This window comes from Scyliorhinus canicula, chromosome 9 (assembly GCF_902713615.1).
Source record: "Scyliorhinus canicula chromosome 9, sScyCan1.1, whole genome shotgun sequence".
NCBI lineage: Eukaryota > Metazoa > Chordata > Chondrichthyes > Carcharhiniformes > Scyliorhinidae > Scyliorhinus > Scyliorhinus canicula.
The window spans coordinates 97,350,302-97,376,337 of record NC_052154.1 but is presented as its reverse complement, the minus strand read 5'-3'; the positions used below and the strand labels follow the sequence as shown (position 1 = coordinate 97,376,337).

The 26,036-nt window shown below is 58.5% G+C and overlaps 1 protein-coding gene across 45 annotated transcripts in view; it reads right to left on the bottom strand.

Annotated features, from left to right (window-relative positions):
* Positions 1–26,036, bottom strand: part of madd (MAP-kinase activating death domain) — a 224,091-nt gene that overhangs the window by 95,274 nt on the left and 102,781 nt on the right. For 27 of the 45 annotated variants that reach the window (XM_038807261.1, XM_038807262.1, XM_038807290.1 and 24 more), the window contains 2 exons: positions 2,263–2,319; positions 595–697 (listed from right to left, as the gene is read on the bottom strand). In XM_038807261.1, the coding sequence (XP_038663189.1) occupies positions 595–697; positions 2,263–2,319 (160 nt within the window). Of the gene's footprint in view, positions 1–594; positions 698–2,262; positions 2,320–15,707; positions 15,747–26,036 lie in introns of all 45 variants that reach the window. The other 18 variants (XM_038807294.1, XM_038807299.1, XM_038807270.1 and 15 more) reach the window with 2 other exon arrangements.

Genomic DNA, 26,036 nt, shown 5'->3' with positions numbered 1-26,036 from the left:
TACTCCTCCCTCTCCCACTAGTTTACTCCTCCCTCCGTCTCCCTGCTGTTGTTTACTCCTCCCTCACTCCATCTCCCTGCTGTTTACTCCTCCCTTACTCCATCTCCGTTTACTCCTCCCTTACTCCGTCTCCCTGCTGTTGTTTACTCCTCTCTCACTCCGTCTCCGTTGTTTACTCCTCCCTCACTCCGTCTCCCCGCTATTGTTTACTCCTCCCTCACTCCAGTGCCCTGCTGTTGACTCCTCCCTCTCTGTCTCCCTATTTACTCCTCCCTTACTCCGTCTCCTTGCTGTTGTTTACTCCTCTCTCACTCCGTCTCCGTTGTTTACTCCTCCCTCACTCCGTCTCCGTTGTTTACTCCTCCCTCACTCCGTCTCCCCGCTATTGTTTACTCCTCCCTCACTGTCTCCCTGTTGTTTACTCCGCCCTCACTCGGTCTCCCTATTGTTTACTCCTCCCTCTTTCCGTCAACCTGCTGTTGTTTACTCCTCCCTCACTCCATCTCGCTGCTGTTGTTTACTCCGTCTCCCTGTTGTTTACTCCTCCCTCACTCTGTCTCCCTGCTGCTGTTTATCTTCTCTCACTCCGTCTACCTGCTGTTGTTCACTCTGCCCTGTGGTGAAGGCGATTCCCTCTTCACGGTTGGGCTGTGCTTGATAACCGAAGATTTCTGGTCCACCAGAGCTCGCCTGTTACCTGGACAAGTGAATGAAAATAGCGTCAAGGAGACAGGCCCCAAGTTCAGCGAGGTACAGAGCGAGGAGAATTGTGTGGAAACAACAGGGGGAAGTGGGTGGGTAAGGAAAATAACAGTAAATCCGGGGTAAGAGTGTTGCAACCCTACATCACATTGGCAAAAAACAGGATGGAAAGCAAACTTCAAACTCTACAAACAACAGGTTGGAGGCGTGGAGGATAGGGGATGGAGTTGAGCTGTCGAGAGAGGAAAGAGGAAATCAGACTGAATGAGGATTTATTACTGTGGCATGGGGCTGAGGGGAGACTTGGTGCAGGAGTGTGGCGGAGGAGACCGGGGGGGGGGGGGGGGGGGGGGGGGGGGGGGGGGTGGGGGGGGAGGAGGAGAGGGCGGGGAGGAGGAGAGGGCGGGGAGGAGGAGAGGGCGGGGAGGAGGAGAGGGCGGGGAGGAGAAGAGGGCGGGGAGGAGAAGAGGGCGGGGATAGGTGAGTGGTGGGGTGGAGGAGGGGGAAAGGAAGAGAAGAGGGGGCCGAGGAGGCCAGGCGGGATCATACGGGAGCGGGAGGGGTGCAGTTGTGTGGGGCCGGGGGGGGTGCTGCCCGTGGGAGGGGGCGGGTGGCGGCCGTGGTGGGGGGGGTATTGGGTGGGGCAGGGGCGCGTGGGGGCAGTGTGGACGTGTAGGTGCCAGGCAGGCACGTGGGGGCCGGTTTTCCATGTGAAGGCCGGGGGGGGGGGGGGGCTTCTTGTGTGTTCCAGCGGAGGGGTAGGGGCTGGCGTGTGAAGGCTGGGTTTGGGGATGTGGTGCGGCGTTGCCATGTGGGGGTCGGGTGTTGGTGTGCAGGGGCCGGGAGGGGGTTGGCGTGAGGAGGTCAAGGGGGGTGGGTTGCTGTGTGGAGGCGAAGGGGGGTGGGTTGCCGTGTGCGGGTCGGGAGGGGCGTTGCCGGTTGGGTTGATCAGGCCGTTGGCTTTTGGGGTGTGGGGGCCGGGAGGGGGGTTGGTGTGCGGGGTTGGACAGGTTGCTGTATGTGGGCCGGAGGTGGGGGGGGGGGCTCGTTTGGGGGACATGTGGGTGATGGGGATTTGGCGTTAGGGGTCCAGTGCATGTGGGGCCTGGGGTTGAGGGCACATGGGGGCCGGGGGGGATGTTGAGTGCGTTGAGGCCAGGTGGTTTGGCGTGTGTGTGTGTGTGTGTGTGTGTGTGTGTGTGTGTGTGTGTGTGTGTGTGTGTGTGGGGGGGGGCGAGTGCATGCGTGGCCTGCGGGGGCCGGGTGTGGAGCGGGCCAGTGGGGGGGGGGGTCTGGAGGTTGAGAGGAATCCCGTTGGTGGGGCTTCGGTCTCTGGTCTCATGCTGAACCATTCGAGCAGTGAATGAGCAGCAGACAAGAAGCAGACAAGGGCAGAGATGAGCAGATTAGTTGAAGGTGAGTGGGGGGGTGGGGGGGGAGAGGAAGTGAGAGGTTATCGATGGGAGGGCGTGGGGAACGGGGTTAGAGAAACAGCAAACAGGCCGATGAGGAAGGCACAGCATTGCAGAAAGGAGCATGCAGCCCATGCAATAGACCCACCTTCACTACCCACTCCAGCTTCCGTTATTATCTCCATTATAGTATTTAGCCCAAATACTGGGACACACAAAGTCACAATTAGTGCTCATTCAGCAAAACAATTCAAAAATAAATAAATCATTGCAAAAACAGGCAATTCAATTGCACAGTTTTCCAGCGGTGAGCGAGGAGGTCAGCACTGATACATAACACTAGTTGTATTGGGAGATATGGTGAGGTTGATCTTTGTTGTGTGAATACCATGGTGTCGAACAAAACCTAAACTTGTAAAGTGGGGAGCAGCTAACATAGTTGGATAAGCAGGGACACATCCCAACAACACTGCAATGAAGTGTTTGGGTTCAGTATGGGGAACAGAATTAAAGCCGGACATGGGAAACATCAACATTTCACCACAACACACCTTCACTGGCCTGCAAGCAGCCCACTGGAATACTGATCATCATGTTAAAAGACAAGTAACACAAAGCAAAACAAGGCAGGTAGCAGAGTGAACAGAATATATATACCAGCCACAGATTCCTTTAATGTGCTTCTGTTGTTAATGGATGTGCAGGAATTGGACTCAGGGAAACAAACTGGGAAAGCTCACAAACACACTCACCCGGACAACCTGCATGCTGACCTCTGACCCGACTTACCCACTGCATGCTGACCTCTGACCGTGCTAACCCACCGCATGCTGACGCCTGACCCTGCTAACCCACGCATGCTGACCCCTGAACCTGCTAAACCACCACACGCTGATCCCTGAACCTGCTAACCCACGGCATGCTGACCCCTGACCCTGCTAACCCACCGCACGCTGACTCCTGAACCTGCTAACCCACCGCACGCTGACCCCTGAACCTGCTAACCTCCCGAAACACTGACTCCCTTGCACGCTGACCCCTGAAACTGCTAACCCACCGCACGCTGACCCCTGAACCTGCTAACTTCACGAAACACTGACTCCCTTGCACACTGAACCCTGAACCTGCTAACCTTCCCCCCCTCCCCGCACGCTGACCCCTGAACCTGCTAATCCCCCGCACGCTGACCCCTGAACCTGCTAACCCCCCAAAACACTGACTCCCTCGCACGCTGACACCCGAACCGGCTAACCCCCCAAAACACTGACCCCCCGAAACACTGACCCCTGAACCTGCTAACGGCCCGCACGCTGACCGCTGATCCTGCTAACCCACCACACGCTGACCCCTGAACCTGCTAACCCACCGCACGTTGACCCCTGAACCTGCTAATCCCCCAAAACACTGACACCCTTGCACGCTGACCCCGGAACCTACTAACCCCACGCGTGCTGACCCCTGAACCTGCTAACCCCCCACCCGCTGACCCCTGAACCTGCTAACCCCCCCCCCCGAGACACTGCCTCCCTTGCACGCTGACCCCTGAACCTGCTAACCCTCGAACGCTGACCCCTGAACCTGCTAGTCCCCCGCACGCTGACCCCTGAACCTGCTAATCCCCCGAAACACTGACCCCTGAACCTGCTAACCCCCCGAAACACTGACCCCTGAACCAGCTAACCCCCCAAAACACTGACCCCTGAACCAGCTAACCCCCCAAAACACTGACCCCTGAACCTGCTAACCCCCCAAAACACTGACCCCCTCGAAACACTGACCCCTGAACCTGCTAACCCACCACACGCTGACCCCTGAACCTGCTAACCTCCCGCACGCTGACCGCTGATCCAGCTAACCCACCACACGCTGACCCCTGAACCTGCTAACCCACCGCACGTTGACCCCTGAACCTGCTAATCCCCCAAAACACTGACACCCTTGCACGCTGACCCCGGAACCTGCTAACCCCACGCGTGCTGACCCCTGAACCTGCTAACCCCCCCCCAGCCCGCTGACCACTGAACCTGCTAACCCCCCCCGCTGACCACTGAACCTGCTCACCCCCCGCCCCGCTGACCCCTGAACCTACTAACCCCCCAAAACACTGACCCCTGAACCTGCTAACCCCCCCAAAACACTGAATTTCCCACCCGCTGACCCCTGAACCTGCGAACTTCCCGAAACACTGACTCCCTTGCACGCTGACCCCTGAACCTGCTCATCCCCCGCACGCTGACCTCTGAACCTGCTAACTTCACGAAACACTGACTCCCTTGCACGCTGACCCCTGAACCTGCTAATCCCCCGCATGCTGACCCCTGAACCTGTTAACCCCCCAAAACACTGACTCCCTCGCACGCTGACACCTGAACCGGCTAACCCCCGAAAACACTGATCCCTGAACCTGCTAACGGCCCGCACGCTGACCGGCGATCCTGCTAACCCACCACACGCTGACCCCTGAACCTGCTAACCCACCACACGCTGACCCCTGAACCTGCTAACCCACCGCACGCTGACCCCTGAACCTGCTAACCTCCCACACGCTGACCCCTGAACCTGCTAACCCACCGCACGCTGACCCCTGAACCTGCTAATCCCCCAAAACACTGACACCCTTGCACGCTGACCCCTGAACCTGCTAACACCCCGCATGCTGACCCCTGAACCTGCTAACCCCCCACCCGCTGACCCCTGAACCTGCTAACCCCCCGAGACACTGACTCCCTTGCATGCTGACCCCTGAACCTGCTAACCCCCCGCACGCTGTCCCCTGAACCTGCTAGTCCCCCGCACGCTGACCCCTGAACCTGCTAATCCCCCGAAACACTGACTCCCTCGAACGCTGACACCTGAACCTGCTAACCCCCCAAAACACTGACTCCCTCGCACACTGACCCATGAACCTGCTAATCCCCCCGCCCGCTGACCACTGAACCTGCTAACCCCCCGCCCGCTGACCCCGAACCTGCTAACCCCCCGCCCGCTGACCCCCGAACCTGCTATCCCCCCCAAAACACTGACCCCCGAACCTGCTAACCCCCCCAAATCACTGAATTTCCTGCACGCTGACCCCTGAACCTGCGAACTTCCCGAAACACTGACTCCCTTGCACGCTGACACCCGAACTGGCTAACCCCCCAAAACACTGACCCCTGAACCTGCTAACCCCCCACCCGCTGACCCCTGAACCTGCTAACCCCCCGAGACACTGACTCCCTTGCATGCTGACCCCTGAACCTGCTAACCCCCCGCACGCTGTCCCCTGAACCTGCTAGTCCCCCGCACGCTGACCCCTGAACCTGCTAATCCCCCGAAACACTGACTCCCTCGAACGCTGACACCTGAACCTGCTAACCCCCCAAAACACTGACTCCCTCGCACACTGACCCATGAACCTGCTAATCCCCCCGCCCGCTGACCACTGAACCTGGTAACCCCCCGCCCGCTGACCCCGAACCTGCTAACCCCCCGCCCGCTGACCCCCGAACCTGCTAACCCCCCCCAAAACACTGACCCCCGAACCTGCTAACCCCCCCAAATCACTGAATTTCCCGCACGCTGACCCCTGAACCTGCGAACTTCCCGAAACACTGACTCCCTTGCACGCTGACACCCGAACTGGCTAACCCCCCAAAACACTGACCCCTGAACCTGCTAACCCCCCCCAAAACACTGACCCCCGAACCTGCTAACCCCCCCAAATCACTGAATTTCCCGCACGCTGACCCCTGAACCTGCGAACTTCCCGAAACACTGACTCCCTTGCACGCTGACACCTGAACCTGCGAACTTCCCAAAACACTGACTCCCTCGCACGCTGACACCCGAACCTGCTAACCTCCCACACGCTGACCCCGGAACCTGCTAACCCACCGCACGCTGACCCCTGAACCTGCTAACCTCCCACACGCTGACCCCGGAACCTGCTAATCCCCCAAAACACTGACACCCTTGCACGCTGACCCCGGAACCTACTAACCCCACGCGTGCTGACCCCTGAACCTGCTAACCCCCCAAAACACTGACCCCCCCGAAACACTGACCCCCGAACCTGCTAACCCCCCCAAAACACTGAATTTCCCGCACGCTGACCCCTGAACCTGCGAACTTCCCGAAACACTGACTCCCTTGCACGCTGACACTCGAACTGGCTAACCCCCCAAAACACTGACCCCTGAACCTGCTAACCCCCCCCAAAACACTGACCCCCGAACCTGCTAACCCCCCCCAAATCACTGAATTTCCCGCACGCTGACCCCTGAACCTGCGAACTTCCCGAAACACTGACCCCCCCGAAACACTGACCCCTGAACCTGCTAACGGCCCGCACGCTGACCGCCGATCCTGCTAACCCACCACACGCTGACCCCTGAACCTGCTAATCCCCCAAAACGCTGACACCCTTGCACGCTGACCCCTGAACCTGCTAACCCCTCACCCGCTGACACCTGAACCTGCTAACCCCCCAAAACACTGACCCCCTCGAAACACTGACGCCTGAACCTGCTAACGGCCCGCACGCTGACCGCCGATCCTGCTAACCCACCACACGCTGACCCCTGAACCTGCTAATCCCCCAAAACGCTGACACCCTTGCACGCTGACCCCTGAACCTGCTAACCCCTCACCCGCTGACACCTGAACCTGCTAACCCCCCAAACACTGACCCCCTCAAAACACTGACCCCTGAACCTGCTAACCTCCCGCACGCTGACCGCTGATCCAGCTAACCCCCTGCAAACTGACCCCTGAACCTGCTAACCCCCCCGCCCGCTGACCCCTGAACCTGCTAACCCACCACACGCTGACCCCTGAACCTGCTAATCCCCCAAAACGCTGACACCCTTGCACGCTGACCCCTGAACCTGCTAACCCCTCACCCGCTGACACCTGAACCTGCTAACCCCCCGAAACACTGACCCCCTCGAAACACTGACCCCTGAACCTGCTAACCTCCCGCACGCTGACCGCTGATCCAGCTAACCCCCCGCAAACTGACCCCTGAACCTGCTAACCCCCCCGCCCGCTGACCCCTGAACCTGCTAACCCCCCGCCTGCTGACCTCTGAACCTGCTAACCCCCCAAAACACTGACCCCCCGAAACACTGACCCCCGAATCTGCTAATCCCCCCCAAAACACTGAATTTCCCGCACGTTGACCCCTGAACCTGCGAACCCCCCGACACCGACTCTCCCGCACGCTGACCCCTGAACCTGCCTCTCCTGCACGCTGACCCCTGAACCTGCCTTGTCCGCACGCTGTCCCCTTGAACCATCCTCTCCCGCACGCTGTCCCCTGAACCTGCGTCGCCCACGCGCTGACCCCTGACCCTGCATTGTCCGCACGCTGACCCCTTGAACCATCCTCTCCCGCACGCTGACCCCTGAACCTGCCTCGTCCGCACGCTGACCCCTGAACCTTCCTCATCCGTACGCTGACCCCTGAACCTGCCTTGTCCGCACGCTGACCCCTGAACCTGACTCTCCCGCACACTGACCCCTGAACCTGCCTCTCCCGCACACTGACCCCTGAACCTGCCTCTCCTGCACACTGACCCCTGAACCTGCCTCTCCTGCACACTGACCCCTGAACCCTGCCTCTCCCGCACACTGACCCCTGAACCTGCCTCTCCTGCACACTGACCCCTGAACCTGCCTCTCCTGCACACTGACCCCTGAACCTGCCTCTCCCGCACACTGACCCCTGAACCTGCCTCTCCCACACTCTGACCAATGAACCTGACATGCCCCCCCAACACCCAGCATCCGCATGCTGACCCCCCCCCACACTGACTGCTGAAACTACTGATGCCCCTCCCTGACCTCTCTCCCCCCTTCCCTCTTCTTTCCCCAGTACTGATGCCCGTGCCCCACAAACCAATATCCACTTCTCCCTCACCAGTCTTGCAGCCACATATTCATCTCTCTAATTTAATGTACGTGGCTCATGTTCTGCTGTTTAATTTAGTGTCTAGCTCATTAAACTCTCTACGCAGAACCTATTTCCTTGTTTTGGCGATTTTGTTACTGTCTACATGGACCACGACAATGGGATCCTCCCCTTCCCACTTCAAGTTACTCTCCAGCCCGGAGCAGCTGTCCCGAACCTTGTCGCCGTGTAGGCAACGTAGCCTTCCAGACTCTGGCTCTGTGCTGCAGAGAACAGTGTCTATCCTCCTCACATACCTCAACTCACTTTTCTCACCAGTGCACACTTTTTTTTTTTATAAATGTTTTTATTCAGTTTTCATATTTTATATTGAACAAATTACAAATTGTTAGGAGAGAGAAAAAAAAACAAACACGCAAAAATTAACATACATATTTACAGGTAAGCATCTTCATAGTAGTAACTACGCCCCCCCCCCTCAACATGTTTATTTAGTTTGGTTTTGGGCCTTAGCTAGCCATCGAACCCCCGTAGCGAACCTGTAGCCCCCCCCCTCCCGCTACCTTCCCCCGACTATTCTTCCTCTTGTACATTGGCCACAAATAGGTCCCGGAACAGTTGCATGAATGGCTCCCACGTTCTGTGGAAGCCGTCGTCCGACCCTCGGATGGCAAATTTGATTTTCTCCATTTGGAGAGATTCCGAGAGGTCGGACAGCCAGTCCGCAGCTCTGGGCGGTGCTGCTGACCGCCAGCCAAACAGGATTCTACGGCGGGCGATCAGGGAGGCAAAGGCAAGGGCGTCCGCCCTCCTCCCCAGGAATAGATCTGGCTGGTCTGAAACCCCGAAGACCGCCACTATCGGGCATGGCTCCACCCTCACTCCCACCACTTTGGACATAACCTCGAAGAAGGCTGTCCAGTACTCCACGAGTCTGGGGCAAGACCAGAACATGTGGGCGTGGTTGGCCGGGCCTCTTTGGCACCGTTCACATCTGTCTTCCACCTCCGGGAAGAACCTACTCATACGGGTTCTTGTTAAGTGGGCTCTATGTACCACTTTTAGTTGCGTCAGGCTGAGCCTTGCGCACGTGGAGGTGGAGTTGACCCTATGCAGTGCTTCGCTCCAGAGTCCCCACCCTATCTCCATCCCCAGGTCGTCCTCCCATTTCCTCCTTGTTGCGTCCAGTACGGTGTCGTCCCTATCTACCAGTCGGTCATACATGTCACTACAGTTCCCTTTCTCTAGGATACTTGCGTCCAGTAGGTCTTCCAGTAGTGTCTGTCGTGGCGGTTGTGGGTACGTCCTTGTCTCCTTTCGTAGGAAGTTTTTGAGCTGCAGGTACCGTAGCTCGTTCCCCCAGCTAGCTGAAATTTCTCTGTCAGTTCGTCCAGTGTTGCGATCCTGTCGTCCGTGTATAGGTCCCTGACTGTCAGTGTCCCCCCGTCCTGCCTCCACCTTTTGAAGGTGGCGTCGGTCAGTGCTGGTTTGAACCTATGGTTGTTGCAGATGGGAGCCCTGTTCGACATTTTGGTCAGGCCAAGTTGCTGCCGCAGTTGGTTCCAGGATTGGAGGGTGGCTGTCACCACTGGGCTGCTGGAGTGTTTTTTGGGTGGGGATGGGAGTGCTGCCGTGGCGAGGGCCCGGAGGGAGGTTCCCATGCAGGAGGCCTCCTCCGCACGCACCCACTCAGCTTCTGGCTCCTGGATCCATCCCCTTACTCGCTCGGCTGTTGCTGCCCAGTGGTAGAATTGTAGATTCGGGAGGGCTAACCCTCCCCTGGTTTTTGTTTTTTGTAAGACCTTCTTTGGGATCCTAGCATTTTTACCCCCCCATACGAACGCCATGATGAGTTTGTCCAGCGCTTTGAAAAAGGCCTTGGGGATGTAGATCGGAATGGATCTAAGCAGGAAGAGGAACCTGGGCAGTACGTTCATTTTGATCGTCTGAACTCTCCCCGCGAGGGAGAGCGGGAGTGTGTTCCATCTTTGCAGGTCCTTTTTAACTTCCTCCGTCAGGTTGGTGAGGTTCCATTTGTGGATCCCTTTCCAGTCATGGGCTATTTGGATCCCCAGGTAGCGGAATTTATGTCGGGCTTGTTTGAACGGCAGCCCCTTTAGTGCTGCCCCCCCCCCCCCTTGCGGGTGTAATGGGAAGATCTCACTTTTGCTCATGTTGAGTTTGTAGCCCGAGAAGGCTCCAAACTCTTTCAGGAGCGCGATGATTCCGTCCATGCTGCTTTGTGGGTCCGAGATATGCCAGTGCACACTTTAACCTCTTTTTCAAACATATGTCCCACACATATATTCCAATTTGCGTGAACCGCATGTCCAGAGAATATTGGTATACTTTTATCTCACAACTCAGCCTCACACCAGTGACTCTTCCCTACTGAGCCCTCAGTATTGCCGATAATGATGGTCAGATCCAGTCAGGTGAACGGTCATGCAACCATCAACACTTCCAAGCTGAAAACATTTGAAGCAAAATTCATCTGCCAAGGAATAGGCACCCCGACATTCTAAATCATGTGGCTACAGCGCTCTCCCTAAAGGGATCCATCCTGTATCACCCACAGCCCCAGGTCTGTGTTGGTGCAAGGGGTTTATTTCTGGAGGTTTTCAGTCCTGTATTATGTTGTAACCATCAATATATCTTGTTGAATGTCAGACACAAATCTACCCCAGCAGCACCATACCCACCTAAATGACCAGACCATGGTTTGGAAGACATTCTAGATTAAGTACATTGCATATTCTGCAGTTACTGCCATTATTAATGACCATACATGGTTGTATTCAGCCACTGGCAGCGGTTTGACACGGTTATCTTACTTGGTCTTTTCAGAGGGCAGTGAAGAGTCTGCTGTCACATGTAGGTCAGACCAGGTAAAGACAGCAAATCCCCAGTGAACTGGGTGGATTTTTACGTCACTCAACAACTTCACTGTCAGAGTACCAGCTTTTCAATCCTATTTTAAATTCTGGATTTTTTAATGTAAACAGAATTCGGATTGCAGGAGGCCCTGGTGGGGTTATAAATCCATTTCTCCTGATTAGGGTTACAAACATGACCAAAGACTCTTGTACCTGGGTAGAAGAGACCATAGACATGAGCATTGTCATTATTTGTTTCATTCACCCTTTGCTGATGTTTGGTGGTGCCTAGGGTGGATTCACCCACTCACTCTCTTGACCCACATGTCTTCTACCCAGATCTCTGCTGCGCTGTCAGAGGTTCAGTACTGAGGGAGTGCTGCACTGTCAGAGGGTCAGTACTGAGGGAGCTCTGCACTGTCAGAGGGTCAGTACTGAGGGAGCGCTGCACTGTCAGAGGGTCAGTACTGAGGGAGTGCTGCACTGTCAGAGGGTCAGTACTGAGGGAGCGCTGCACTGTCAGAGGGTCAGTACTGAGGGAGTGCTGCACTGTCAGAGGGTCAGTACTGAGGGAGCGCTGCACTGTCAGAGGGTCAGTACTGAGGGAGAGCTGCACTGTCAGAGGGTCAGTACTGAGGGAGTGCAGCACTGTTGGAGGGTCAGCATGGGGGGTCTCTCAGAGTGTGAGTAGAGGGGATACGCCACTGTTGGAGGGTCAGTAGAGAGGAGGGACAACACTGTTAGAGACGTCATATTTCAGATGAGGCTTTAAGCTGATCTCTCGGTCAGTGGATGTTGAAGGTTCAATCCCACTATTCAATGATGAACTGGAGATTCTTCCGGGTGTCCGAGTCAATATTTATCCCTCACAAAACAGAACAGATGATTGGATTGGATTGGATTTGTTTATTGTCAAGTGTACCAAGGTACAGTGAAAAGTATTTTTCTGCGAGCAGCTCAACAAGATCGTTAAGTACATGAGAAGAAAAGGGAATAAAAGAAAATACATAATAGGGCAACATAAGGTACACAATGTAAATACATAACACCGGCATCGGGTGAAGCATACAGGGTGTAGTGTTAATGAGGTCAGTCCATAAGAGGGTAGTTTAGGAGTCTGGTAATAGAAGAAGCTGTTTTCCAGTCTGCGGGCGTTCGTGGGCGTTTTCAGACTTTTGTATCTCCTGTCCGATGGGAGAAGTTGGAAGAGTGAGTAAGGCGGGTGGGAGGGGTCTTTGATTCTGCTGCCCGCTTTCCCCAGGCAGTAGGAGGTATAGATGGAGTCAATGGATGGGAGGCAGATCGGACCATTTATCTCAGATTGTTTGTGAGATCTTGCTTTGTACAAATTTGCTGCCTTGTTTCCCTCATTACAACATTATTCCAGTATATCTACATCACGGGCATCTACTCGGCAATGTGTAAAATTGCCCAGCCATGTCCTGTGCACAAGAAACAGGACCAATCCAATCCAGCCAATACCTGACATAATGGAAGGTGGTTGCGGTGGCTGGAGTTCCTCTCAGCCCCAGGACATCACTTCATCAATTACCATCAATTACCTTCCTTCCAAAATAAGGTCAGAAATGGGGATATTCACTGATGATTTGCACAATGTTCAGCACCACTCCCGACTGCTCAGGCACTGGAAAAGTCCACCTTCAAATGCAGCAAGACCTGGACAATATCCAGGCTTGAGCTGATAAGTAAAATTCACACCACCCAAGTGCCAGGCAATGACCATCTTCAAAAAGAGAGAATCTAATCACCATCCCTCGACATTCAAGGGCATTATCCGTGCTCGGACCACTGTTGTTTGTGATCTACATAAATGACCTGGAGGAAGGTATAGGTGGTCTGATTACCAAGTTTGCAGATGATACTAAGATTGGTGGAGTTGCAGATAGCGAGGATGACTGTCAGAGAATACAACAAGATATAGATAGATTGGAGAGTTGGGCAGAGAAATGGCAGATGGAGTTCAATCCAGGCAAATGCGAGGTGATGCATTTTGGAAGATCAAATTCAAGAGCGGACTATATGGTCAATGGAAGGGTCTTGGGGAAAATTGATGTACAGAGAGATCTGGGAGTTCAGGTCCATTGTACCCTGAAGGTGGCAACGCAGGTTGATAGAGTGGTCAAGAAGGCATACAGCATGCTTGCCTTCATCGGACGGGGTATTGAGTACAAGAGTTGGCAGGTCATGTTACAGTTGTATAGGACTTTGGTTCGGCCACATTTGGAATACTGCGTGCAGTTCTGGTCGCCACATTACCAGAAGGATGTGGATGCTTTGGAGAGGGTGCAGAGGAGGTTCACCAGGATGTTGCCTGGTATGGAGGGTGCTAGCTATGAAGAAAGGTTGAGTAGATTAGGATTGTTTTCGTTGGAAAGACAGAGGTTGAGGGGGGACCTGATTGAGGTCTACAAAATTATGAGAGGTATGGACAGGGTGGATAGCAACAGTCTTTTCCCAAGAGTGGAGGTGTCAGTTACAAGGGATCACGATTTCAAGGTGAGAGGGGGAAAGTTTAAGGGAGATGCACGTGGAAAGTTTTTTACGCAGAGGGTGGTGGGTGCCTGGAACGCTTTACCAGCGGAGGTGGTAGAGGCGGGCATGATAGCATCATTTCAGATGCATCTAGACAGATATATGAATGGGCGGGGAACAGAGGGAAGTAGACCTTGGAAAATAGGAGACAGGTTTAGATAAAGGATCTGGATCGGCGCAGGCTGGGAGGGCCGAAGGGCCTGTTCCTGTGCAGTAATTTTCTTTGTTCTTTGTTCTATTATCATCGCTGAATCCCCCACTGTGAACATCCTGGGGATTACCATTGACCAGAAGCTGAACTGGACTAGCCATGTAAATACTGTGGCAACAAGAGCAGGTCAGAGGCTAGAAATCCTGTGATGAGTAACTCACCTCCAGGACAAAGCAGCCCATTTGATAGCTATCTCCATCCCCAACACACAGTAGCAGCCATGTATATCATCTACAAGATGCAGTGCAGTAACCCACCAAGATTTCTAAGACAGCACCTTCCAAGCCCATGACCACTACCATCTAGAAGGACAAGAGCAGCCGACACTTGGGAACCCCACCACCTGGAGGTTCCCCTCCAAGTCACTCACCACCCTGACTTGGAAATATATCGCTCTTCCTTCACTGTCACTGGGGCAACATCCTGGAACTCCCTTCCTAACAGCACAGTGGGTGTACCTACAGCACAGGGACTGCAGCTGTTCAAGAAGACCACCACCTTCTCAAGGGATATTAGGGATGGGCATTAAATGCTGGTCGAGTGAGCAAAGCCCACATCCCATAAAAATGAATTTGAAAAAAAACTTCAAAAAGTGCTTCACTGGCTGTAAAATACTGGGACATCCGGAAGTAGTGTATTCACAAATACACAGACCGTCCTTGTAGTTAACTAACCCAACAGTCTTTCTTCCGTTCCGTGACCCTTTGTTATGGAGCCAACATTGCCTCTTCGCCCTTTATAACTCGAATCAAAACAAAGGCCTGTACCACGCAGACTGGGTGACTGCTTTGCAGAACACCTCCGGTCCGTCTGCAACCACAACCCAGACCTTCCTGTTGCTGCCATTTCAACCCACCGTCCTGCTCTCATGTCCACATGTGTGTCCTTGGCCTGCTGCAATGTTCCAGTGAAGCCCAGCACAAACTGGAGGAACAGCATCTCACCTTCCGATGAGGTACATTACAGTCTTTCAGACATAACATGGAGTTCAACAACTTCAGACTGTAAACTCTCTCCTCCACCTTCCCCCATTTTCATTTCTATCAATTTATTTTCATTTCCTCCATCGATCCGTTTTCCCCTCATCACTGTTCCCCCTCCCCCCTTCCCCCTCACCACTGTTCCCCCTCCCCCCTTCCCCCTCACCACTGTTCCCCCTCTCCCCTTCCCCCTCCCCCCTTCCCCTCACCACTGTTCCCCCTCACCCCTTCCCCCACCTGTTCCCAGTTGCCCTTTGACACACTGCTCACCTTTGTTCTGCCATTTACACATTCTATCTCTTTATGCGCCACTATCAGCACCCTTCTTAGCCTTGATCACCCCCATTTACATTCCCTTTATCTTTCTATCCACGACATCATAGTCAGTCTCTACCTATTGCTGGCCCTCTATCTAGCCCCATTGCTCCACGCGGCCCCCCAAAAACAGTATAACTCCCATCCTATTCCCAGTTCTCGCTAGCTTTGACAAAGAGTCATCCAGACGTCATCCTTCCTTCTCTCTCTCACCTGAGGAAGGAGCTGCGCTCTGAAAGCTAGTGATTCAAAACAAACCTATTGGACTTTAGCCTGGTGTTGGAAGACTTCTTACTGTTATCACTCCTCCTTTCTCTAGATGCTGTCAGACCTGCTGACATTGTCCAGTATTTTCTGTTCTTGTTTCAGATTCCAGTAATTTGCTTTTAGCCTGTACAAGATTTGCCCCCTATCCCACCTCGCTAAAAAAGAGTTTCACGCTTCTGTTGCACGAGGTCAAGCAGAAGGTCTATCAGTAGCTTCGCTTGAGGCTGAGGTCTGACAGTGAGAGAAAATAACTTACCCGAACCTGCAACAGGAACTATGACCGGAAATACAGTCTGACAGCATTGAAACACATGCTCCACACACCCAACCCGTTCACAAGAAACAGGCCTCAACATACCAAAACTTTCAGTTTCAACTACATTTAATAAAGAATATCAGTAACCAGCCTCAGTAGAGTTCAATACAACTTCACTAAGCTCTAATCTAATGCAATCCTTCAAGAATTTGGATCATAGGTCACAAAGGGATCATACCCACCTGGTTCTTCATCTCTGTTTATTTCGACATTAAAGTACTCTTCTCGTGAAACGTGCAAAGAAAAACAGAAAGAAAGCAAGACATCGCAATAAAATGAATTCAAATGGAAATATGAAGTGTGCGGGGAAGGAAAGCCCCAGTCTACCTGCCCACAGCTGGTACACACTCTCACTGACCGTATGTACTCTTTACTGATACACCATTCAATGTTGACCCCACTGTCACAGAACCACTGGAGCCCACTGCGCCGGGCCAGGGGCCAGACACAATCCCACCACTCCTTACTGCACACAGGATGGTAGCAACGGCGGGACAAGGGCTGTGAATGGGGGGGGGGGGGGGGGGGGGGGGGGGGGAAGAAAGAGATTGTGAGCGGGAGCGGGGGGGCTGGGGGGAAGAAAGAGATTGTGAGCGGGGGCGGGGGGGGAGACAGAGTGGGCGTACAGAGGATGTGAGCGGGGGCGCGGAGAGACTAGGTGGGTGTGAGCGGGTGTACAGAGGATGTGAGCGGGAGCGGACGGGGGCAGAGTGGGTGTGAGCGGACGGGGGCAGAGTGGGTGTGAGCGGACGGGGGCAGAGTGGGTGTGAGCGGACGGGGGCAGAGTGGGTGTGAGCGGACGGGGGCAGAGTGGGTGTGAGCGGACGGGGCAGAGTGGGTGTGAGCGGACGGGGGCAGAGTGGGTGTGAGCGGACGGGGGCAGAGTGGGTGTGAGCGGGCGGGGGCAGAGTGGGTGTGAGCGGACGGGGGCAGAGTGGGTGTGAGCGGACGGGGGCAGAGTGGGTGTGAGCGGACGGGGGCAGAGTGGGTGTGAGCGGACGGGGGCAGAGTGGGTGTGAGCGGACGGGACGGAAGGGGTGTGAGCGGGGGGGGCAGAGTGGGTGTGAACGGACGGGGGCAGAGTGGGTGTGAGCGGACGGGGGCAGAGTGGGTGTGAGCGGGGGGGGCAGAGTGGGTGTGAGCGGACGGGGGCAGAGTGGGTGTGAGCGGACGGGGGCAGAGTGGGTGTGAGCGGACGGGGCAGAGTGGGTGTGAGCGGACGGGACAGAGTGGGTGTGAGCGGACGGGACGGAAGGGGTGTGAGCGGACGGGACAGAGTGGGTGTGAGCGGACGGGGGCAGAGTGGGTGTGAGCGGACGGGGGCAGAGTGGGTGTGAGCGGACGGGGGCAGAGTGGGTGTGAGCGGACGGGGGCAGAGTGGGTGTGAGCGGACGGGGGCAGAGTGGGTGTGAGCGGACGGGGGCAGAGTGGGTGTGAGCGGACGGGGGCAGAGTGGGTGTGAGCGGACGGGGGCAGAGTGGGTGTGAGCGGACGGGGGCAGAGTGGGTGTGAGCGGACGGGGGCAGAGTGGGTGTGAGCGGACGGGGGCAGAGTGGGTGTGAGCGGACGGGGGCAGAGTGGGTGTGAGCGGACGGGGGCAGAGTGGGTGTGAGCGGACGGGGGCAGAGTGGGTGTGAGCGGACGAGGGCAGAGTAGGTGTGAGCGGACGGGGGCAGAGTGGGTGTGAGCGGGGGGGGGCAGAGTGGGTTGTGAGCGGGACGGGGGCAGAGTGGGTGTGAGCGGACGGGGGCAGAGTGGGTGTGAGCGGACGGGGGCAGAGTGGGTGTGAGCGGACGGGGGCAGAGTGGGTGTGAGCGGACGGGGGCAGAGTGGGTGTGAGCGGACGGGACAGAGGGGGTGTGAGCGGATGGGACAGAGGGGGTGTGAGCGGACGGGACAGAGGGGGTGTGAGCAGACGGGACGGAAGGGGTGTGAGCGGGGGGGCAGAGTGGGTGTGAGCGGACGGGGGCAGAGTGGGTGTGAGCGGGCGGGGCAGAGTGGGTGTGAGCGGGCGGGGGCAGAGTGGGTGTGAGCGGACGGGGGCAGAGTGGGTGTGAGCGGACGGGGGCAGAGTGGGTGTGAGCGGACGGGGGCAGAGTGGGTGTGAGCGGACGGGGGCAGAGTGGGTGTGAGCGGACGGGGGCAGAGTGGGTGTGAGCGGACGGGACGGAAGGGGTGTGAGCGGGGGGGGGCAGAGTGGGTGTGAACGGACGGGGGCAGAGTGGGTGTGAGCGGACGGGGGCAGAGTGGGTGTGAGCGGGGGGGGCAGAGTGGGTGTGAGCGGACGGGGGCAGAGTGGGTGTGAGCGGACGGGGGCAGAGTGGGTGTGAGCGGACGGGGGCAGAGTGGGTGTGAGCGGACGGGACAGAGTGGGTGTGAGCGGACGGGACGGAAGGGGTGTGAGCGGACGGGGGCAGAGTGGGTGTGAGCGGACGGGGGCAGAGTGGGTGTGAGCGGACGGGGGCAGAGTGGGTGTGAGCGGACGGGGGCAGAGTGGGTGTGAGCGGACGGGGGCAGAGTGGGTGTGAGCGGACGGGGGCAGAGTGGGTGTGAGCGGACGGGGGCAGAGTGGGTGTGAGCGGACGGGGGCAGAGTGGGTGTGAGCGGACGGGGGCAGAGTGGGTGTGAGCGGACGGGACAGAGGGGGTGTGAGCGGACGGGACAGAGGGGGTGTGAGCGGACGGGACAGAGGGGGTGTGAGCAGACGGGACGGAAGGGGTGTGAGCGGGGGGGCAGAGTGGGTGTGAGCGGACGGGGGCAGAGTGGGTGTGAGCGGACGGGGGCAGAGTGGGTGTGAGCGGACGAGGGCAGAGTGGGTGTGAGCGGACGAGGGCAGAGTGGGTGTGAGCGGACGAGGGCAGAGTGGGTGTGAGCGGACGGGGGCAGAGTGGGTGTGAGCGGACGGGGGCAGAGTGGGTGTGAGCGGACGGGGGCAGAGTGGGTGTGAGCGGACGGGGGCAGAGTGGGTGTGAGCGGACGGGGGCAGAGTGGGTGTGAGCGGACGGGGGCAGAGTGGGTGTGAGCGGACGGGGGCAGAGTGGGTGTGAGCGGACGGGGGCAGAGTGGGTGTAGGCGGACGGGGCAGATTGGGTGTGAGCGGACGGGGGCAGAGTGGGTGTGAGCGGACGGGGGCAGAGTGGGTGTGAGCGGACGGGGGCAGAGTGGGTGTGAGCGGACGGGGGCAGAGTGGGTGTGAGCGGACGGGGGCAGAGTGGGTTGAGCGGACGGGGCAGAGTGGGTGTGAGCGGACGGGGGCAGAGTGGGTGTGAGCGGACGGGGGCAGAGTGGGTGTGAGCGGACGGGGGCAGAGTGGGTGTGAGCGGACGGGGGCAGAGTGGGTGTGAGCGGACGGGGGCAGAGTGGGTGTGAGCGGGGGGGGCAGAGTGGGTGTGAGCGGGGGGGGGGGCAGAGTGGTGTGAGCGGGGGGGGCAGAGTGGGTGTGAGCGGACGGGACGGAAGGGGTGTGAGCGGGGGGGGGCAGAGTGGGTGTGAGCGGACGGGGGCAGAGTGGGTGTGAGCGGACGGGGGCAGAGTGGGTGTGAGCGGACGGGGGCAGAGTGGGTGTGAGCGGACGGGGGCAGAGTGGGTGTGGAGCGGACGGGGGCAGAGTGGGTGTGAGCGGACGGGGGCAGAGTGGGTGTGAGCGGACGGGGGCAGAGTGGGTGTGAGCGGACGGGGGCAGAGTGGGTGTGAGCGGACGGGGGCAGAGTGGGTGTGAGCGGACGGGGGCAGAGTGGGTGTGAGCGGACTGGGCAGAGTGGGTGTGAGCGGACGGGGGCAGAGTGGGTGTGAGCGGACGGGGGCAGAGTGGGTGTGAGCGGACGGGGGCAGAGTGGGTGTGAGCGGACGGGACAGAGTGGGTGTGAGCGGACGGGGGCAGAGTGGGTGTGAGCGGACGGGGGCAGAGTGGGTGTGAGCGGACGGGGGCAGAGTGGGTGTGAGCGGGGGGGGCAGAGTGGGTGTGAGCGGACGGGGGCAGAGTGGGTGTGAGCGGACGGGGGCAGAGTGGGTGTGAGCGGACGGGGGCAGAGTGGGTGTGAGCGGACGGGGGCAGAGTGGGTGTGAGCGGACGGGGGCAGAGTGGGTGTGAGCGGACGGGACAGAGGGGGTGTGAGCGGACGGGACAGAGGGGGTGTGAGCGGACGGGACAGAGGGGGTGTGAGCAGACGGGGCGGAAGGGGTGTGAGCGGGGGGGGCAGAGTGGGTGTGAGCGGACGGGGGCAGAGTGGGTGTGAGCGGACGGGGGCAGAGTGGGTGTGAGCGGACGAGGGCAGAGTGGGTTGTGAGCGGACGGGGGCAGAGTGGTGTGAGCGGACGGGGGCAGAGTGGGTGTGAGCGGACGAGGGCAGAGTGGGTGTGAGCGGACGGGGGCAGAGTGGGTGTGAGCGGACGGGGGCAGAGTGGTGTGAGCGGACGGGGGCAGAGTGGGTGTGAGCGGACGGGGGCAGAGTGGGTGTGAGCGGACGGGGGCAGAGTGGGTGTGAGCGGACGGGGGCAGAGTGGGTGTGAGCGGACGGGGGCAGAGTGGGTGTGAGCGGACGGGGGCAGAGTGGGTGTGAGCGGACGGGGGCAGAGTGGTGTGAGCAGACGGGGGCAGAGTGGGTGTGAGCGGACGGGGGCAGAGTGGGTGTGTGAGCGACGGGGGCAGAGGGGGGTGAGCGGACGGGGGCAGAGTGGGTGTGAGCGGACGGGGGCAGAGTGGGTGTGAGCGGACGGGGGCAGAGTGGGTGTGAGCGGACGGGGGCAGAGTGGGTGTGAGCGGAGGGGTGGCAGAGTGGGTGTGAGCGGACGGGGCAGAGTGGGTGTGAGCGGACGGGGGCAGAAGTGGGTGTGAGCGGACGGGGGCAGGAGTGGTGTGAGCGTGACGGGGGGCAGAGGTGGGTGTGAGGCGGGACGGGGGCAGAGTGGGTGTGAGCGGACGGGGGCAGAGTGGGTGTGAGCGGACGGGGCCAGAGTGGGTGTGAGCGGACAGGGGGCAGAGTGGGTGTGAGCGGACGGGGGCAGAGTGGGTGTGAGCGGACGGGGGCAGAGTGGGTGTGAGCGGACGGGGGCAGAGTGGGTGTGAGCGGACGGGGGCAGAGTGGGTGTGAGCGGACGGGGGCAGAGTGGGTGTGAGCGGACGGGGGCAGAGTGGGTGTGACGGACGGGGGCAGAGGGGGTGTGAGCGGACGGGGGCAGAAGTGGGTGTGAGCGGACGGGGGCAGAGTGGGTGTGAGCGGACGGGGCAGAGGGGGGGGGTGAGCGGACGGGGGCAGAGTGGGTGTGAGCGGACGGGGGCAGAGTGGGTGTGAGCGGACGGGGGCAGAGTGGGTGTGAGCGGACGGGGGCAGAGTGGGTGTGAGCGGACGGGGCAGAGGGGTGTGAGCGGACGGGGACAGAGTGGGTGTGAGCGGACGGGACAGAGTGGGTGTGAGCGGACGGGACGGAAGGGGTGTGAGCGGACGGGGGCAGAGTGGGTGTGAGCGGACGGGGGCAGAGTGGGTGTGAGCGGACGGGGGCAGAGTGGGTGTGAGCGGACGGGGGCAGAGTGGGTGTGTGAGCGGACGGGGGCAGAGTGGGTGTGAGCGGACGGGGGGGCAGAGTGGGTGTGAGCGGACGGGGGCAGAGTGGGGTGTGAGCGGACGGGGGCAGAGTGGGTGTGAGCGGACGGGGGCAGAGTGGGTGTGAGCGGACGGGGGCAGAGTGGGTGTGAGCGGACGGGTGGCAGAGTGGGTGTGAGCGGACGGGGCAGAGTGGGTGTGAGCGGACGGGGCAGAAGTGGGTGTGAGCGGACGGGGGCAGAGTGGGTGGTGAGCGGACGGGGGCCAGAGTGGGTGTGAGCGGATCGGGGGGCAGAGTGGGTTCGTGAGCGGACGGGGGCAGAGTGGGTGTGAGCGGACGGGGGCAGAGTGGGTGTGAGCGGACGGGACAGAGGGGGTGTGAGCGGACGGGACAGAGGGGGTGTGAGCGGACGGGACAGAGGGGGTGTGAGCAGACGGGACGGAAGGGGTGTGAGCGGGGGGGCAGAGTGGGTGTGAGCGGACGGGGGCAAGAGTGGGTGTGAGCGGACGAGGGCAGAGTGGGTGTGAGCGGACGAGGGCAGAGTGGGTGTGAGCGGACGGGGGCAGAGTGGGTGTGAGCGGACGGGGCAGAGTGGGTGTGAGCGGACGGGGGCAGAGTGGGTGTGAGCGACGGGGGCAGAGTGGGTGTGAGCCGACGGGGGCAGAGTGGGTGTGAGCGGACGGGGGCAGAGTGGGTGTGAGCGGACGGGGGCAGAGTGGGTGTGAGCGGACGGGGGCCAGAGTGGGTGTGAGCGGACGGGGGCAGAGTGGGTGTGAGCGGACGGGGGCAGAGTGGGTGTGAGCGGACGGGGGCAGAGTGGGTGTGAGCGGACGGGGGCAGAGTGGGTGTGAGCGGACGGGGGCAGAGTGGGTGTGAGCGGACGGGGCAGAGTGGGTGTGAGCGGACGGGGGCAGAGTGGGTGTGAGCGGACGGGGGCAGAGTGGGTGTGAGCGGACGGGGGCAGAGTGGGTGTGAGCGGACGGGGGCAGAGGGGGTGTGAGCGGACGGGGGCAGAGTGGGTGTGAGCGGACGGGGGCAGAGGGGGTGTGAGCGGACGGGGCAGAGTGGGTGTGAGCGGACGGGGGCAGAGTGGGTGTGAGCGGACGGGGGCAGAGTGGGTGTGAGCGGACGGGGGCAGAGTGGGTGTGAGCGGACGGGGGCAGAGTGGGTGTGAGCGGACGGGGGCAGAGTGGGCGTGAGCGGGGGGGCAGAGTGGGTGTGAGCGGGGGGGGGCAGAGTGGGTGTGAGCGGGGGGGCAGAGTGGGTGTGAGCGGGGGGGGCAGAGTAGGTGTGAGCGGACGGGACGGAAGGGGTGTGAGGGGGGGGCAGAGTGGGTGTGAGCGGACGGGGGCAGAGTGGGTGTGAGCGGACGGGGCAGAGGGGTGTGTGAGCGGACGGGGGCAGAGTGGGTGTGAGCGGACGGGGGCAGAGTGGGTGTGAGCGGACGGGGGCAGAGTGGGTGTGAGAAGGGGGCAGAGTGGGTGTGAGCGACGGGGCATATGTGGGTGTGAGGGACGGGCAGGTGGGCTGTGAGCGGACGGGGGCAGGTGGGTGTGACGGCGGGGGCAGAGTGGGTGTGAGCGGACGGGGGCAGAGTGGGTGTGAGCGGACGGGGGCAGAGTGGGTGTGAGCGGACGGGGGCAGAGTGGGTGTGAGCGGACGGGGCAGAGGGGTGTGAGCGGACGGGACAGAGTGGGTGTGAGCGGACGGGACAGAGTGGGTGTGAGCGGACGGGACGGAAGGGGTGTGAGCGGACGGGACAGAGTGGGTGTGAGCGGACGGGACAGAGTGGGTGTGAGCGGACGGGACAGAGTGGGTGTGAGCGGACGGGACGGAAGGGGTGTGAGCGGACGGGACGGAAGGGGTGTGAGCGGACGGGACGGAAGGGGTGTGAGCGGACGGGACGGAAGGGGTGTGAGCGGAGGGGAGGGGGGGATGGTGTGAGCGGAGGGGAGGGGAGGAAGAGGGTGAGCGGAGTGGAGGGGGAAGAGGGTTTGAGAGGAGCGAGGGGGGGGGGAAGAGGGTGGGTGCGGAGGGGAGGGGAGAGGGTGTGAGCGGAGGGGAGGGGGGAAAGAGGGTGTGAGCGGGGCGGGGCGGGGGGGGATGAGGAGAGGAGGGAGACACAATTCCCAAACACCATAGATCGGTTTCAGTGCGGAAAGGGTCCATTCAGGCCATCGTGTGCCACTGGCCAAATAAAAATTAGCCACTCAATTGTATCCTATTTTGCAGCAACTGGTTAGTTGCCCTGCTGATGCAGATCCAGAAAGCCATTAAATAGGTTGAGCGATTCAGCCTCAACAACCAACTCCAGGTGGTGAACTCCAGCTGCCCACCCCCCTCTGGGTGGAAAAAAATGTTTCCTCAGTTCACTCTAATCCTTGCCCCATAGAATCACAAAAAAGATCAAAAGATAAAGACAAAGATCCTTTATTGTCACAAGTAGACTTGCATTAACATCGCAATGAGGTTACTGTGAAAAGCCCCTAGTTGCCACATTCCGGGGCCTGTTCGGGTACAGAGGGAGAATTCAGAATTCTCATCTCGTACGGGAATTGAATCTGCGCTGCTGGCCTTGTTCTGCATCACAAATCAGATGTCTCGCCCACTGAGCTGAACCAGAATCATAGTATTTACAGGACTAAGAGGACATTCGGCCCATCAAATCTGCACCGGCCCTTGGAAAGAGCACCCCCATAAAAGTCCAGGTTTCCACCCTATCCCCATAACCCCGTAACACCACCTAATTGAGGGGTAATTTACCATGGCCAATCCATCTAAACTACACATCCTGTGGGAGGAAACCGGAGCAACCGGAGGAAACCCACGCACACACGGAGATAACGTGCAAACTCTACACGGTCACCCAATTGAACCTGAGACACTGGAGCTGTGAAGCAGCAGTGCTAACCCCTGTAACATTGTGCCACCTCTTATGCCACCGTGCCACCCCTTGAGAAGCTCTGCACTGTACAGTGATCCCTGGGGAAGCTCTGCACTGTCCAGTGATCCTTGGGGAAGCTCTGCACTGTACAGTGATCCCTGGGGAAGCTCTGCACTGTACAGTGATCCCTGGGGAAGCTCTGCACTGTACAGTGATCCCTGGGGAAGCTCTGCACTGTACAGTGATCCCTTGAGAAGCTCTGCACTGTACAGTGATCCCTGGGGAAGCTCTGCACTGTCCAGTATTCCCTGGGGAAGCTCTGCACTGTCCAGTGATCCCTGGGCAAGCTATGCACTGTCCAGTGATCCCTGGGGAAGTGCTGCACTGTCCATTGATCCCTGGGGAAGCTCTGCACTGTCCAGTAATCCCTGGGGAAGCTCTGCACTGTACAGTGATCCCTGGGGAAGCTCTGCACTGTACAGTGATACCTGGGGAAGCTATGCACTGTCCAGTGATCCCTGGGGAAGCTCTGCACTGTACAGTGATCCCTGGGGAAGCTCTGCACTGTACAGTGATCCCTGGGGAAGCTCTGCACTGTACAGAGATCCCTGGGGAAGCTGCACACTGTCCTGTATCCCTGGAGTAGCTCTGCACTGTACAGTGATCCCTGGGGAAGCTCTGCACTGTACAGTGATCCCTGGGGAAGCTCTGCACTGTCCAGTGATCCCTGGGGAAGCTCTGCACTGTACAGTGATCCCTGGGGAAGCTCTGCACTGTACAGTGATCCCTGGGGAAGCTGCACTGTACAGTGATCCCTGGGGAAGCTCTGCACTGTACAGTGATCCCTGGGGAAGCTCTGCACTGTCCAGTGATCCCTGGTGAAGCTCTGCACTGTACAGTGATCCCTGGGGAAGCTCTGCACTGTACAGTGATCCCTGGGGAAGCTGCACTGTACAGTGATCCCTGGGGAAGCTCTGCACTGTACAGTGATCCCTGGGGAAGCTCTGCACTGTCCAGTGATACCTGGGGAAGCTCTGCACTGTCCAGTGATCCCTGGGGAAGCTCTGCACTGTACAGTGATCCCTGGGGAAGCTCTGCATTGCACCAATCACCTGAAATCTCTGTTCTCTGGTAACTGAGCCCTCTGCTCGAGGAAATAAATCTCCCCTGTCTGCCCTATCCAGGCCCCTCACAATTTTTTACACCTCAATTAGGTCATCCCTGAGCCTCCTCTGTTCTGAGAAAAACAACCCAAGCCTATCTCTCCTCATCGTTGCAATTTTCAAGCCCTGGCAACATTTTTTTTTAAAATCTCCTCTGCACTCTCTCCGGAGTAATTATGTCCTTCCAGTAATGGTGTGACCACAATTGTATACAAAACTCCATTTGTGGTCTCAACAGCACTTTATACAATTCCAGCATTATATCCCTGCTTTTGTAGTCAATACCTCAATAAAGGAAAACATACACAGAAAATAGAAGCAGGAAGCCATTCGGCCCTTCGAGCCTGCTCTGCCATTCATTACAATCCTGGCTGATCTTCAAGTTCATTATCCTGATCCTGCTTTCCCCCCATTCCCTTGAGCCCCAAGAGCTAATGCCTTCTTGAAATGACAACGTTTTGGCCTCAACTACGTTCTGTGGTTGCAAATTCCACTGTCTGGGTGAAGAAATTTCTCCCCCCCCCCCCCCCCCCCCCCAACATTCTCCTGAATCCACCCGGTCTAATCCAAATTTTATAGGCTTCTATGAGTCCCCTCTCTCTTCTAAACTCCAATGAATATAATCCTAACCGATTTAGTCTCTCCTCATATGTCAGTCCCACCATCCCAGGAATCAGTCTGGTAAACCTTTGCTGCACACCCACCATAGCAAGAACATCCTTCCTCAAATAAGGACACCAAATCTGCACAGAATACTCCAACTGTGGCATCACCAATGCCCTGTGCAATTGCAGTAAAACATCCCTATTCCTGTACTCAAATCCTTTCGCTATGAAGGCCAACATACCATTTACCTTCTTTATGCCTGCTTACTTTTATCAGTCTTTTTCTCTTTACATACCTAGAGAAACTTTTACAGTCAG